This window comes from Amphiura filiformis, chromosome 16, assembly GCF_039555335.1.
Source record: "Amphiura filiformis chromosome 16, Afil_fr2py, whole genome shotgun sequence".
Taxonomy (NCBI): domain Eukaryota; kingdom Metazoa; phylum Echinodermata; class Ophiuroidea; order Amphilepidida; family Amphiuridae; genus Amphiura; species Amphiura filiformis.
Genome location: NC_092643.1, coordinates 36,197,656 through 36,215,023, shown reverse-complemented (window position 1 = coordinate 36,215,023; position 17,368 = coordinate 36,197,656). Strand labels below are relative to the sequence as shown.

Genomic DNA, 17,368 nt, shown 5'->3' with positions numbered 1-17,368 from the left:
AATCCAACTAGCTTTGAAAAATTTTGCAAAAAAGCGCCAAAATCGATTTTCCATGCCATTTTTTTTCGGTCCGGCATGGAAAATCAATTTTGGCGCTTTTCTCAGAAAGAAATCTGCCGTGCTAGTTGGATTCCTTGCATCAATTCCTTTCTGAAATTGTATACTATTATGTACTTATCATCATTACTTTTAAAGATACAATACAAAACAATGTCTAAAATTTCCCACTTTGAGTGATCCTGCGTGCCCCCTTTAACCTCTGGTAATCGCTTTAATAATCATAATCACAATGAGAATAAGTGACTCAGTAAAAGATGAATGAGTGAACCATAGGCAAAATATCAAATTCTCGATCACGAGAGGGTGTACCTTCTGCGTACTGTTGTGTCAGCGTACTTTTTGTGGAACAACACGATCGCGTGACAAAAGACCGTGATTGGTTACTTCTCAAAAGATATGCCTGTGCCGTGTGACTTTGCGTAGTACTCTCGACGCAAATATCTGTGTATACCCAAGTTGGCTCTCATGATCGAGAAAACAAGTTAGCAAGCGTCTAAGTGAGTGACTGAGTGAGTGTGTGATAAAAAATAACTTATACTTGATAAAATAAAAGAGTTTGACTTAAGTTCGATACAAATCTACATTGGAACTACATTTAAAGCTAACATGTGAAACACATTTTACTATCAATCCTGATTCAATATAATTATATAAATATATATAATGGTATTATATATAAGCATGGAATTGATATATATCCATATAAATGCACTTTACCTTTTAATGAGTTATTTCCTTTTCTTTCAATAGCAACACCTGTGTATATCAATCCATGCAACAACTTTCCATGCAAAAATGGTGGATCTTGCACCTGCTTGGGTAACAACTACTACGTATGTTCATGTCCACCTGGATACGGTGGTATTAACTGCCTGTCACAAATCAGTAAGTATATACATTGATAAATGAATTTGATAGATTTATCAACTTTAACTCAATGTCAATTTAACAAAATGCTTTTGGGAAATATTTCCCAAAAGTGGTGTTGTCACCTACTATAATTTCTTAATGGAAAAGTTGAACTTATTACGTGTTCTGGTGGCAGATTGGCCCCGGCTGCACCCTCGATTGAGAAAGTTAAGTTACTATTTTAGTCATTATATATACATATACATATATTATATACCATTATATCAATTAAAATATCAGAGAAATCTACTCACCAGGTTATGTGTATAATTTGCCTTTTAAGGTACAAGTCCCAACTTTGCTTCCTGTACTAACCAACCGTGTCAAAACGGTGGACAGTGTTACAATGGATATGACCAAAACAGCTCACCGAACAACGTTTACCCGAATCAATACACCTGTGTGTGCGGAAATAACTTCAGTGGTACCAACTGTGGCTCAAGCACAAGTAAGGGATCCTATTGCTTGAAATTAATGTTGAATAGATAAATGAAATGAATGAATAAATCAAAGGAATGATGAATAAATTAATAAATGAAAAACGGTCATATAAGTAATTGATTAATGAAAGATAGGAAAGATCAGGAATGTTCAAAAAGAAGGGTACTACACCCTGTGGTAAATTTGTGACTATTTTTGCATTTTTTCTCAAAAAATAATAACACACTGGTAACAAAAGTTATGTATATTATTGGGGCAAGGTGTCCAATTACTACACTGAAATTTCAGTGACTCGAGACAAGCGGTTTGTTATTTATGATAAGAAATGAGGTACATCCTATCGGTACCTTATTTCTTATCATAAATAACGAACCGCTTGTCTTGGGTCACTGACATTCCAGTGTAGTAATTGGATTCATTGCCCCAATAATATACATAAATTTTGTTACCACTGTGTTATTAGTTTTTGAGAAATATGCAAAAAAGACACAAATTTATCGAGGGGTGTAGTACCCCTTAAGGGATCTAAAATGAGCGTTTATTGCGTTTCGACAGTATTTTTTTGGGACATGAGAGCACCTCAGACCTATCGAATTGCATTCTGAATACGAAGCATGTCTTTTGATATCAAATAATTTTCATTTTTGAAAATCACAATATAATACAAATTTTATGACAAATTATAAAAATTTGATATTTTTCAAATTTTTGATATATAACAGTCCTCGAAGTAAATTATATAAATCTAATGATATATTTTAAAGTGTATGTAGCAGGGAGGAAAAGCCGACGGTCAATTGAAAATTTTGACCTTTCATATTGAAGATATGGATTTTTCCCAAAAAGACCTAATTTTTTTGGTGTTTTGGGAAAAAAATCCATATCGTCAATACGAAAGGTCAAAATTTTCAATTGATCGTCGGCTTTTCATCCCACCTACATACACTTTAAGTATAAATCATCAGATTTATAAATTTTACTTCAAGTACTGTTAAATATCAAAAATATCAATTTTTAATGATTTGCCATAAAATGTGTATTACATTGCGAATTTCAAAAATCAAAATTATTTGATATCAGAATGACATTCTTCGTATTCAGAATGCAATTCGATATGTCTGATGTGCTCTAATGTCCCAAAATAAATACTGTCCAAACGTTCATACCCCAGCCCTTAAGAAAATAGATAAATAAAATATAAGGAATGCAAAATATAAGACTCGTCAGTTTTAGAGTTGCAGCGAAGTATTCGCGATTTAACATACCGATTGTCACTTCAAATCATGTTTAAGCAGAATTATCACTAATTATTAGCATGATCTAATTTACAGTAAATAATCCCGGATTAAATCTGTGCACCCAGTCATCATGTAGGAACGGTGGCCAGTGTCGAAATGCTTATTACAGCTTCTCACAGACTACAGCGCCATTCTGTGTATGTCCAATTGGCTTCTTCGGGCAATACTGCGAAACTCCATGTAAGTAAAAATATTATATTACTTATTAGTGTTTATTTTTCCTCAAGTGATTCAAATTAAATGTCTCAACTACTTCAAATCTTTTGAAGGTATAAAGATTTCCAATGATAACCATGACAACCAAAGACTTTCTGCTCTTCATTTATTATTGTTATTGTTATTATTATTATTATTATTATTATTATTATTATTATTATTATTATTATTTATTATTATTATTATCAAACCCAACACATTTACAACGCTAGCGCAAATATCGCAAGGGCCCCATGATACACATGTGGCACACTTATGGGCTCTACCCCGTAGATTTGCCTTTTGCCCATCTTGGTCCCAGAAGTGAAAGGTCAAGGAACCAAGTGGCCCCAAATGTAAAAAGTACGAAGCATGCTGTTTCTCATCAAATAAGGCAACTCATGGCCCTGAGTTGGTACACTGACAGCCCTAGGGGCACTCTACATTTACAAGTATACACGAGTCCATATGTCATATACAGACTTGACATTAAGTATGGGATATTTCTTCACGAAGAACCAACACTAGACTGGAAGGGGTCTGCATAAACCGCCCGGGCTAAATATTAAAGGTGTGTCGGGAGATGGTGTAATATAATTGTTTGATAGAAAATGTGCTTTCTATGAGTTGACATTATGGTGCTCATAATGTAGTACATGTGCCTAAAATGGCGGATTTAAGGAGGCTGAATTTGAACTTTGTGAGGGACACAATTTCGGACTTAATGCAACATTGTTCTGTTATTATCAATTTTATTCGGGTATAAGGTGATATTCCTAAACTTCGTAAAATGCACTTGCAATGTACCATTGTTTTTTGCAAATGGGAGGAGCTTAAAATATAGCTCTTAAAAGTGGTACGTACTCAGAAAGTTTGAGTGAGTTTGTACATTACAAGTGCATTTCAGTTCTGATCAACATTTATTGGTATTTAGGTTCAGTACATATTTTTTAGGCTAATTAAAATACTTTATAATGAGCACCATAATGTCTCATGAAAAGAACATTTTCTATCAAAAATGATTGACACCATCTTCCGACACAACCCAATAAATATTTAACCCGTACGGTTTATACAGACCCCTTTCAGATTAGTCTTGGCACTCCGTGAAGAAATATGCCATACATAATGTCAAGTCTGTATTATGGGCCCCAATATCCGGAATGTTATAATAACGTTTCTCAGTAACTAAAGCTGTTACAGTGCTCTGAGTTGGTATACTTATAGAATTTGAGCATTATATATTCACTTATGAACATTCGCCCCATAAGTCAAATATTATGGGGCCTACGCCCCAAATATTAAAAAGGGCTCAGTAAATAAACCAGCTACAGCGCTCTGAGTTGGTAAAGTGATAGAATTTGAGCATTATACCTATCTATATGAGCATTATAGGTCAAATAATGTTAAAACAAATGACCAACCATTTCTCATCAAATAAAGCAGCTTCAGGAAAATAAAGTAGTGTTCTGATAACAAGAGGATGATGGCTGTATTTGTGCGCAAATATAAGGCCCTCTAGTTATTTTCTGCTACCCAATAGCCCCTCAATTAAAATTTTAAACGAAATGCTCATATATGTGATAGTCCAGTCCTAGCATCTCTCTTGACCAGTGGCGGCGCCAGGAATTTTTTCCGGGGGCATTGAGGGGGCAAAGTGAATTTCAGGGGGGGGGGCAAAATCAACACATTTTGCAAAAAAATACCGCAAAAAAGTTAAATTTTCGTAATTTTGGGTTTTTGACTGGGGAGGGGCAACAGGGGGAAGAGTTCTCATGCCCCCCCCCGGTGGCGCCGCCACTGCTCTTGACTTCATTATTTTGCACTTTTATTTTCTTTAGATATCAACCCATGCAACAGTAATCCGTGTCAAAACAGTGGTGTGTGTACAGCTTTTAATTCATATTTCATCTGCGCATGTGCAGCATCATTTAGTGGAACAACATGTGAAATAAGTAAGTAAATAGACAATAAATTTCATTTCAGTATCATTTAAGTTATTCTGTATAATTTCATTGTCTGTAAATTATCATCTTAACCTGAATAGTAATAGGAGAGCTATTTCTAGTTATTATTTATTATTGGTTATTATTATAGTTACTACAGAAATACTTTTATGATGGATATAGTAACGTGGTAATAGGTTTAAGATGTTTTCTATACTGGTTGAAACGTACACAAGTAAGTGAAAATTCTGGATCAGATACAAAGAACTTTGTTAACCAGTTTACTATACCGATCCGATCCTGATGAATCTGTTCAATGATGTTTTCTATATATTTTTCATTTACAGCTGCCGCAGATACAACACCTCCTATTATTACATTCTGCCCACCAAACCAAGTAGCAAATGTAGCTCAACCTCAGCAATCTACAACGGTCACATACCCATCAGCGCAGGCAACAGACAACAGCGGAACCCCTCAGATCTCTTACAGTAGGCCATCAGGTTCTGTATTTCCTTTCGGACTATCAACTGTCACCGTGACAGCAGTGGATGCCAGTGGAAATATCGCGCAGTGTACATTTAATGTTAATGTTCAGACTTGTAAGTTTTCATCACACATGTTTCATAATGTCTGCCTCAAGATTCTTTCATTTTTTACTCCCCCGTCGCTGGCTACGCTACTGCATGCGCGGGGTAAGTTGAGCCAGTGGGGCAGGTAAGTGGAGCCAGTTTACGAAATACACTAAAATTGAAAGAATATTTGTATTTCTGTTTATTTACATCTTCAAGTAAACGTTTGGTTGGTTTAGGTTTATGTGGACCCAAGCTTAAATCATTAAGTGATTTTCATCACAAATCTAACTTTCAGAAAAAAATACTTTGTTGTGCCCTTTGCTCAACTAACCTCACGGCCAGTGACACAACTTACCCCATAATGACCATGCATATTGTAAACACACCAACCCCATCCTGACTTCTTTGGGGTGGATCAAGCACATAATTTGAATGCGACAGGATATTGGATCAATGTTCAACTTACAGGTCTTTTTTCAGCGATGTTGCAATACTTTTGCGTGGTGTGTATCTGTCTAACTGTTTTTCTTTTATTCTGTTTCGGTTTTATGGCATTTTCTTGCTGTGAATTCAGACATGAGGCATGTATTTCAGTCGGAGCAATTCAATCTAAAATAGCGATATTAATTTTGTAGTGTAAACAATTCGCTGTATCGCGCCTTGGGCGCCATTAATTTGGTGGAGATGTGCGCATTATTATTATTATCATTATCATTATCATTATTATTATTATTATTATTATTATTATTATTATTATTATTATTATTATTAAAGATATGAAGTCATCTTCTGCTAATAATTATTCACTACAGTCTTGTACATTTGTCACTTCTTTAAGGGACGGCTTCAGAAGCTTTCAAAATTCGACCGCCCGTTGCCGCTGTTTAACCGCGTTCAGTTTAGAACAATAGTAACCGACTGGAACCGGCGGTTGAGTTTTGAAGCCGGCCCTAAAGAATTTATTATAACCAGCCTCAGGTACGTACCGCTGATCACAGTGTGAAATGAGAATTGATTGTTCATTCGACTCCAAAAAATTATATCAAGTGAATTCGGCGATTAACGGTGATAATGATTTAGTGAAAGCAAGGAATAGAAGCTCCAGCAAAGAAGAGCAATCCTTCGTTTTGTGTTGGGATAGTAAATATGAATCTCGGTGTTTAAAGTAGGTTTACTGAATTAATTATTCTATCACTTTGGTTACTTAATGTCCTAAATTTATTTTCCAGCCGCGGACACAACTCCACCAAACCTCACATGCCCACAAAATCAAGTTGCTACTGTAGGACAGTCTGGAGAGTCGCGCGTTGTAACATATCTACCTGCTACTGCAACGGATAATAGTGGTGGCGCTGTACAAATATCTTACAGCAACCCATCAGGTTCTGTATTTAACTTTGGTGTCACTACAGTCACCGTAGCAGCAACCGATCCAAGTGGGAACGCAGCTACATGCACATTCACTGTCAACGTTCAAGGTAATACCATTTCTTACAAATATTATAAAAACAAAGTAATTTTTATAAATGTCGAAAACGTGACGCAGTTCAGTGGTTTAAAGTTTCAAAATGAAATCTAAAAGGTTCCAATATCATGCAATTAAAGATGCGTTTTAAGAAGACGTTTGAACTAGGCAATTGATGTGGAAGATCTAAGATAATAAATCTGGGAGGAGCAGCGATACAGAATGCCCGATCCCCATAAAACATGGTATTGCTCTTATATAGCGGGAGTGTGGAGAAGGTGCAGTGAAGATAGACTAGGTTGATATGCAGGGGGGGGTCATTCGATATTTTAAGTATGATGGAGCAAAATCAATCAAGGCTTTGAACGTAATCAGGAGAATCTTGTACTCTATGCGTTGGGTAACTAGAAGCCAGTGTAGATTGTTAAGGACCGGTGTATATGGTCATGATATTTTGCCCGTGAAACGAGTCTGGCAGCTGAATTTTGTATTCGCTGTGTTGTGCTTAAGGGAAGCCAAAGAGCAGACTGTTACAACTGTCCAATCACCCAAATTTGTTGTGTTCGTATTGTAAGTCAACAGATCCCGACATAATGTCATAATTCGCATGTTAGCCCCCACTAGAAATAAAATTTGACGAAAATCGTATATTGTCACTTTATAACGTCTTACTCTTGCGTCCTATAGCGCTGACGAAAATCGAACATTGTTAAGCTTTCATAATACCATTTGATCAAATTTTAATTTTGTTATTCTATGAGACAATTGAGTAACAACGGCCTTGGTCGCTTAATTATGGAGTCAAATATTGAGGATTTACTGTCCTATTAAGGCATTTATTCAAATTGAACCGTTGTTCTACAAAGAGACCTATACATTTCAGGTCTGAAATGTTTTTTACCAATTTCTTTAAAAAAAACCCCATTGTACATTATGGCTTTTAGTTCGGTTTTCTACACACATTCCACCATGATATGAGCTGTATACAAATGCCCAAATAACAACAGACCTGTGGCTTTATTTTTGGATACACACAATACCAATAGGTATTGAATGAATAATGAGCAACATGTCAACATCGGCTTTTCCTACATCAAAATCAAATCGATCACAGGGTAAAGTTTACCCATTGGGAAAGTTGTAGAGACAAATCAGTTTGCTTTGTCAAATTGATTATCCCAGTGTACCCTTTAAGGATTTTCAGGATGAACGTGGTCATTTTGTCCATTATATGCCTCAATGGCTGTTAAAACTCGGTCAATGCGGTCCTTTAATATTTTTTCCCGTTTCCTCAAATTCATTGGACCAAGTATTATAACTTCCATGTTGGGTCACCATGCCTGTCTTAGGTGTGAAGAGTATCATTATTAATAATCGCGAGGATACCAACATAAACAGATTCACACGGGAACATGATCATATGCCACATTGATTGCTGGACTTATCAGGCGTGAACTATTTTTTAAAAATTCCCTATTTTCGTTACACCAAGACCGATCTATTTTGACGCGCCATTGGAAATTTCAGGAGGGTGAAGGGGGTGGAGTGGGTTTGTATACTATGTAGTTGGACATGTTATTGTTTAAAGCCTTAATATACGAATCAAATTTTAATTTTATTATTCTTTACTCAAAATGCTAATAATATTAGTAATAACTGTCAGCATGGTCAGGGAAGGTTTCTTTCCATTTCAAGGTTCAGAAACACCACTAAGATGGAATCCTATGGAGGCTTTTATGAGTTATGGCATTATGTCAAAATTGCTATGTTTACCTGGCAACGAATTTGGGCGATTCAATTACAAATATGGCAAAATAATCAAGTTTGAAAACACAAACAAATCAATTTCATATTATAAGATCGTACATTATGGCTTTAAAAATGTCATGCATTGTTGTAGGCCTACTCAGATAGATTAGTATAGTTGAAGACCTGAGCGCAAGAAGACCGTCAGTCACTTGGCCCCTCAACATGTATACACTTGTTGCGTATAGTTTCGTATAGTTCCATAATGTTTTATACATGTTCAGGGGCCAAAACAAATATTTTACAAACTTTCATGATGTTTTCACCCTGGAACATGTATTAAGCATTATAAAACCCTAAGAAACTATACGTAACTTTAGTGTATACATGTTGAGGGGCCAAGTGGATATACGGTCTTCTTGCGCTCAGGTCTTCACTGTTGTTAATTTTTGTATAATTGGATAATGTTCTTGGATATAAACATGAATGCATACAATCAATGAATTATAATGATAGGTGTACAATCGTTACTTATCCAGCAATCTTCTTCTCGTTGTCGATCACAAAAGTCGGTTGCACTCATTGTTCTGGACGACTGATATAAACTCCTCAAAAAGTTTGGAAACTTTCAAAACGGCTGTATATCAGAAATTTGTGAAATCTATCATATTGTTTCACATCAGTGGAAACATTGTTCTTTCCTGTCAACAATGATACCTCATTTGTGGCGATACCTTATTCCACGGCTGAGTAACTAACTTTCTTTGAAAGACAGAGAGGTCTCAAAGAAAATGTGCCAAACTGACCATTGTCTGCGCTCATCTCATTGCTTTGAATGAATGAGTGGGTTAATGCATGAATAAAAGAATGAATGAAAAGTTGATGGTATATCATTTTGAATGAAAAGTGCCAAGATGGGATTAACGGTTCTACAGGTAGATTCAAGTGGATCAACGCAGGTCAGTCTCTCTTGCTGGTCACTTCTTCATAGTGGTCACTTGCAAGAAATTTCTAATCAACCATGGTTCGATTATCAGATCTGGATAAGGCTCGAGCTATTGGTCAGACCCAGAAGTGGCGGCCCAGAAACAACGGCTGCAAAAGACCGGTACAGGCTGACAGCACTTCGAAACCGTTTTTAAAGAAACAGTGTGATATTCATTACTCATGTTTACTGATGCAAATGGCGCAGAATTGGAACATTTTGTTTAAGACCTCCTTGACTTTCAAAGACAGTTACTCAACCATGGAATAAGTTATGGTCACAAATTTGGTGTCATTTTGACAAAAAGAACAATGTTTGCATTGATATGAAACAATATGGAAATAGATTTCAAATATGTCTGATATATAGCCGTTTTGGAAAGTTTCCAATCTTTTTTGAGGAGTTTATATCCTGATTCAAACTTGCCTAGCTGATGACTGGCGTGATATTTTGTTCGGCCAAAATGACTAAAAACACATATTTTTATGTCCACTCATGAATTTCAAATGGTCATAAGTCAAAAATCACAGAAAAATGTTCTTATTGAATTTTGTGAGTGGTCCCCAAATCCGCCTCAATAAAGTGATATCATTTTCATGAGGCATAAATCATTTTTCCAAAAAAATCCTACATAGAAATTACATTTTTTGCTCAAAATTGGACCAAATCACAAAGAACAAAATTACATTTTCACCTAAAAATCTAACGTATCCAACAATGACGTTTATACTCCATTTAATGTCAAAGAAATAGCTAATTAAAATGTGACAATGAAAAATCCTTAAATAGGGTGACTGTTTGCCAACATAGGAAAAAAAAAATATATAGCCAAAAAAAAAAGATACTCCAAAGTCTGAACATTTTTATATAATTCTTACAACTTTAATATTTCTGGGCGGGCCCCTATATTTTGTTGATATCTATGTTCAATTTTATTTTAAACAAACTAATCATGTTTTTTCTATAGTCACTGGAGTAGATAACACGCCACCAACCATCAACGGCTGCCCCACAGCACCAATCTCAGCCACTGGGGTGACAGGTTCCGCAGTCCCTGTTTCCTTTACTGCACCAACCTGTACAGATGCATCTGGAGTGCGAAGCTTGACGTCGAATATTGGCGGCACTACTTCATTAAATCTCCCCGTTGGTATTGCTCTTGTTGTCGAGTACACATGCACAGATAATGCAAACAACGTTGCTCGATGTGCATTTACTCTACAAGTATCAAGTAAGTTTATAGGCTAGTACGGACACTGCGTCTGTTAAGAGTTGCATTCTGGTGATGATCTCTGCAGTCTAATTATCTTGTGCATGATAAAATACGTGGTTTACTGTACACTGGTTAAAAGAAAAAGAAATTGATCAAAGTTATGTTGGAATCGAAAGCATAACCCACTTAACCTTGCACATGATTAAGGTGTCTTAATATCAATTACAGATGATGAAGATAATGCTATATAATGGTGTGGTATGTTATTCGTCTGCATGGGACAATTACCGTAAAATTTCGCCTAAGGCGACGAAACAAGAAAACCCTGTTCTACGGGCCCGACCGACCCAGATTTTGAGCCCGACCGACCGACCCTACTTGAAAGGTCCGTCCGCCCGTAGAACAAGTTTTCTTTTTTTCGTCGCCTAATGGCGCAATATGGACTAAATGACATAAATGCAATTTATAAACAAACTAAAAGTGTGCGCCCATAAAATCTCACCGGCAAATAAGGACACGGACCCTTAATTCTTGTTGGGATTTTCAGAGGAGGGATGTAAAATTTACTGTAAGGTAAAGGAGCCAATGTGCGCCATCTTTATGGTATGTTAATAATGCAAAGAATATTTGGTTCAAACCTTTCATCATCCACTTACAACTTTTCACTTTTCAGATGCAAACGGTCCTGTTATAAGCAATTGCCCTAGTTCTATCTTCGATACGTATACACCTTCTGAATTCATCAAGACTGAAACCTGGACGCCACCGACAAGTAACGGCAACCTGGTAGTTAGTACACATCAACCAGGAGCCATATTTGGTCGTGGTTGTACAGCAGTATATTACCTGTATCAATTAGGGGCAGCTCAATCAATATGTTCTTTTGCAGTGTGCTTATGGCCAGCCCCTACTAGTAAGTTATTATATTTAACCATTGTTCCTACCTATAAAGACTATACTATTCCTTCCTTCCTTCCTTTCTTTCTTTCTTTTTCTTTCTTTCTTTCTTTCTTTCTTTCTTCTTCTTTCTTTCTTTCTTTCTTTCTTTCTTTCTTTCTTTCTTTCTTTCTTTCTTTCTGAAATATGCATCGAAATCATTGACTCGGTTGAATGGTTGCCAAGAAATGAGCGATTACACAATGCACTCATAAATGCATTCCAAGTTTGATCAATGGGCCTTCCTAAAATGTGTGTATCTCATAAAATATTGTTCTCTTATCTATGTTATGTTAACAGAAGGTGAGCACTGAGTAACCTGGATATGGAGGGCGAGTTAGCGCAGCGGTAATTCCCTCGCTTTGCACCACTGAGGTCCCGGGTTCAAGCGCGGCCCAAGGACTCATGTGCACTTGGTTCCATGCTCGCCCTCGCAGGTTTTCTCCGGGATCTCCGGTTTCCTCCTGTATCGCAAAAATCGGTGATTAGTTGTTTGTTATCAAAAACTTCCTTCACCCAATGGAATTTGGGGAGCTGCACAGATAATTGGTGGATGTTACAATCTAAATGCGGATAGGTGTGCGCCGTTCGGCAGCAACCTAGTTGATACGATCTGATTGTGATGATTCACCATTGCAGCGAAATTACAGCGCTTTGAGTCCTCTAAGATCTGGAGAAAGGCGCTTTATAAATCCAAAATTTATTTATATAACCTTTTATTAGCCTTCACGTTGATACACAATGGTTGAATGATGTATAAGAAAGTTAACATGGATTCCTGAAATTGGATATCTAACATTAACAGCTTTAATTCTTCATACAATAAGTAAAACATTTTAAAACAAGAATGACATGATTAAGAGATGAGCTAGTAGCTTCTAATTTTTAATACTGTGTAATATTATATTTTAGAGTTTAAACTTTTGCATTCATTATTCATGACAATATTTTAATATTTGAAGCAACATGTTGTCCGAGAAAACTTTGATTTCTGCAATTGGAAGCTTCCTATTTTTATGTTTTAACTTGCCAAAGAACATTTGAGCCTAATGTGGCAATGATCATCAAAAGTTTTCGGTGTGGTTTTTGATATCATGCAACATTATGTTAAAATTTTAAACAAATTAAACTTTGCATTACCATTTTTTGGAAAATTTCCAAAAACATTAATATGTGAGAAGCTTGTATGCTTTTATTATTCTTTATGCAATAATTATATTAACATAACATAATGAAAAAGATATTTACAGGAACCGAGCATAATCTAACATGCAAGCATTCATTTTTAATATCGTGCAGTATTTTCACTTTCCAGCAAAACCTAATTATATGCTTTGCAATAAACAGATTGTTTAAGAAGAACAAAAAGCATTTCTAAACAAAATTTAAAGCTCATTGACATATTAACCACCAGTGTACATTTCTTTCAAACTTGGAATGAAGTGAATTGAAGTATGTGTTATGTAATCGCAAATTCTTTGTAATCATTCAACTGATTCAAGGATTTTGATGCCTATTTCTCAACTTATGTTGAAATTCATTCACCCGGTATTTTTTGGGACACCCTTTATATTAAATATAGTGGCCCCAGGATCCTGAGCAGTAGATGTACCTTTTGCCCCGATGTTTTTTTTTATAGGAGGTGCATGGATTTTGTCTGGAAAAGTACACACGATGAATCTGTTGAAATAAGTTTTTATTTCTTCATTCACCTTGAGTACTTAACTTCCTAAAATTTGCTTTTCAGCCCCCGGGGACAACGTTCCACCAACCATTACATCATGCCCACAAAACCAAGTAACCAATGTAGCGCAAGCTGGACAATCAGCCCCTGTTACATACCCAGCTGCTACTGCAACGGATAACAGTGGTGGCGCTGTACAACTGTCGTACAGTTTCCCATCAGGCTCTACATTTAACTTTGGCGTAACTACAGTCACCGTAAGAGCAACTGACCCAAGTGGGAACTTGGCTACGTGCACGTTCACCGTAACCGTGCAAGGTAATCGATTGCTTACATATTATGTAGGACTAGAGTAACCTTAGATTATCTTAAAATGACCAGACGTTCTAGTTGTATGACTTGTTTTAGCATAAACTACAAATCAAATGAAACATTGGATCCTCTTTGAACCATAAAAAACCCTTTAAAAAGATTATTATTGACATACATGTATATGCAAGGAAATAGAAGTGAACTGCTTTGTCTTTGTGGGTTTTAAAGAGCAATTATTCAGTGGGTAGAATTTAGAGATGGTTGAAATTGGGACCTCTGTCTTGATAAGATAAGTATTGTCATATAGTTTGATGTACTAGTAGTTGGTATTTGTATTGATCGTCTATGCAGAAAGAGTCGCTTACTTTAAGATGACACAATAATTATTTACTTAAGCATTGGGTTAAGTCTTAAAGGCATAGTAAGTGATTTGCTCCAGGGCGATCCCTTCAAATCTTCTCGAATTTTTACATTTTGCATGATTGTAGTGCTCAATGGCGTACTAAAATACCACGTAAAAGACTAAACCTGAAGTGCTTTAATTACAGTTAATTTAAGTTTTTATATTAAATCCGGAAATCTCCGATTTTAGGGACCGTTCACAAACACTTGTAAGGGGGCCTGATGCAAAAAGGGGCCCCTGAAATTTTTTTTGACCCTCCTAAGGGGGGGGGGGCCTGAAAAAAATGACCACAAATTTTCCAGGAAAAATTGAGTTTATATGCTTTTCTATGGGGTTGACTCAAAATTTTCATGTCAAAAGGGGGCCTGACATTTTGAGGTCTGTAAAGGGGGCCCGAAAATTGTTCGCGATGAAATTTTGCATCAGGCCCCCCTTACAAGTGTTTGTGAACGGTCCCTTATTCCGAGTTCACCGATAGAATGATGGCTAGCACGTCTCGTGCGTGTGAGCTCATGTGTACATGTATCATCCAATCAGTGACCTTTAAAACTATAGTAATCTATAAAACCAACCTTTTTAAGCTTCCTGTTATGGTCCTATAACACATGATGTAAAATGATGTGGCCACACAGGACCAAAAATTCAAAATGATCTGATTTCAACGCAAATGGTTTTAAATTGCTCGTCAAAGTCAAAGTCAAAGAAGGAATCGTCTGCACTGTCTGAAGTGTTTTGTTCTTGACAAAACTGGGCAAAATGGTCAATCCCCATTACAGGCTATTGACCACAACCTATTTTGTGATGTTTCCAACGAAACACCTACATTGTTACAACGATTCCTTCTTTGACTTCTTTATGCAAATCACTAATTATTGCTTTAATTAGACGAATCTTATCATAGGTTGCATAGGTTGCATTTGGATATGACAGTATTGTCAATAATCACTAACTAAACTAATGGGTACAGATCATTTTGATACAACCTGTATATTTATAATGCTGAAAGCGATTCAAACAACATCGTGTCACCACCTATCAAAAACATGTCCCACAAGAATGATATTGGCAGCGAGTACGAAGCTATTGGTCTCTCATCTCAGCCGAGAGTTCTGTTGAAGGTCCAACGTTGTGTAAAATTATTGTTCCATGAACTTAAGGGGTACTACACCCTCGATAAATATGTGTCTATTTTTTAATTTTTCTCAAAAACTAATAATACACTGGTAACAAAAGTTATGTAAATTATAGGGGCAAAGAATCCAATTACTACACTGGAATTTAAGTGACCCAAGACTAGCGGTTCGTTATTTATGATCAGAAATAAGGTACCGCTAGGACGTACCTCATTTCCTATCATATAAACTGAACCGCTTGTCTTGAATCACTGAAATTTCAGTGTAGTAATTGGATTCCTTGCCCCATAGTAAATATACGTAACTTTTGTTACCAGTGTGTTATTATTTTTGGAGAAAAATGCAAAAATAGTCACAAATTTACCACAGGGGTGTAGTACCCCCTTAAACTTGATCCAAAGAAGGCAAAAAAACCTTACCTTGCATGATTCTCATACTTCAGCTGCAGGTGTAGATAACACACCACCAGTCATTACATTCTGTACACCAAACCAACAAGCAACGGTACCCTTTGCGGGTCAAAATACAGCTGTTACCTATCCGAACTCGCAGGCATCTGACAATAGTGGTGGGGCAGTGGGTCTATCATACAGTACGCCATCAGGGTCTACGTTTCCCTTTGGTTCTACCCCTGTGACTGTAACAGCAACCGATCCAAGTGGGAATATTGCCACGTGCTCATTCGTCGTTACCGTATCAGGTAAGGCATTGTTACTTTCTTAAGTCAATGACTTAAAAATCGTTTAGCAGACATAGTAATAATAACCCAGCAAACACAAAACGTTTTCGACATCATTCGCAAAAGGTTATAAAAGGTTGTCAGAAAACGTTTAAATGTCGGGTTATATAAAGGGTATATTAAGAGTATAAAACGTTTTCATAACCTTAAAAAACATTTTTGATAATCTACTGCTCAGCAAACAAAAATGTTTTACAGAACACGTCTAAATGTCGGGTTATATAAAGGGTATAAAAACGTTTAAATAACATTCAAAAACATTCTTAAAACTTGATACAAAACATTCTAAACAGAATGTTATTTTGGGGTTGAAAAAATATTTTGCGAAAAATGTTTGCCCAAAATGTTTTCAATAACGTTTTAAAAACGTTTTCATGACCTTTATATAACCCGACATTTAAATGTTATTAAAAGGTTTTTAAAAAAACATTTTAAGAACATTTCTGTGTTTGCTCGGTTGAAACATTTTAACATAATGTTATGTAAGTATTGACACAATATTTGGCAAAAATGTTTGCAAAAAATAGTTTACAATAACATTTTTGAAAACATTTAAAAATATTGTTGTAGTGTGTTTTCATACAAAACGTTTTAAAACGTTATCATGACCTTTATATAACCCGACATTTTAATGTTATTAAAACGTTTTAACTTAAACCAAAAGCCAAAATATAACTTATTTAAAACGTTTTTAAAACGTGTTTGTGTTTGCTGGGAAGCTATAATATACAAGCTAAATTCACCCTCCTCTTGTTATTGCCATGTTGTATTCCCGAAGCCAGAAAAACAGCACTATTTTTGGGTTTTTTAAAATATTATCATGTTTTGTCAAATTAAATATAGCAGCCAAATCCTAATCCTTTAAGGGTAAATAAGGGCCCTGAACATGCGTTTGTGGGTGTTTTTTCTTTGTACTATCTGTCTACAGACTCTATATTTAGCAAACACATTTTACTTAATTCCTATTCCATACTGATTTTTACGGACCAATTTATAATTACAATCAAAATATTAAGAATGCTATCTTAGCCAGTCAGTCTGATAAAAAAAGAGTCATATCGTAGCATTTGCTGAGGAGAACGCCCTCAATGTTTTTCAAAAATGTTCCGATTGTAAGGTAAACTAATATAATTTGCAAAAATCAAGGCTGTAGGTGCTGTAGTTGTGACAAAGTCCGAGATTTTGAATAAAACTACTAACAAGTCGTTTAATTATTGTAATCGAAATTTTAGTCGCTGGTATTAAATGGGGATTTCTTTGTATCGCCTCATCTGTTTAGGCCAAAATTAAAAGAAAATATACCTGATAGTCAAAACTAACAACATGTG

General features: G+C 35.9%; 1 protein-coding gene across 8 annotated transcripts in view; it reads left to right on the top strand.

The window, feature by feature from the left end:
• The window catches only part of LOC140135932 (uncharacterized), a 304,873-nt gene that overhangs the window by 145,299 nt on the left and 142,206 nt on the right, over positions 1 to 17,368 (top strand). For 6 of the 8 annotated variants that reach the window (XM_072157616.1, XM_072157617.1, XM_072157619.1 and 3 more), the window contains 4 exons: positions 811 to 945; positions 1,253 to 1,417; positions 2,742 to 2,888; positions 4,745 to 4,858. The exons of 1 other annotated variant lie outside the window; for it this stretch is intronic. In XM_072157616.1, the coding sequence (XP_072013717.1) occupies positions 811 to 945; positions 1,253 to 1,417; positions 2,742 to 2,888; positions 4,745 to 4,858 (561 nt within the window). Of the gene's footprint in view, positions 1 to 810; positions 946 to 1,252; positions 1,418 to 2,741; positions 2,889 to 4,744; positions 4,859 to 5,196; positions 5,452 to 6,653; positions 6,903 to 10,587; positions 10,852 to 11,506; positions 11,747 to 13,516; positions 13,772 to 15,743; positions 16,002 to 17,368 lie in introns of all 8 variants that reach the window. One more of the 8 variants, XM_072157622.1, reaches the window with a different exon arrangement.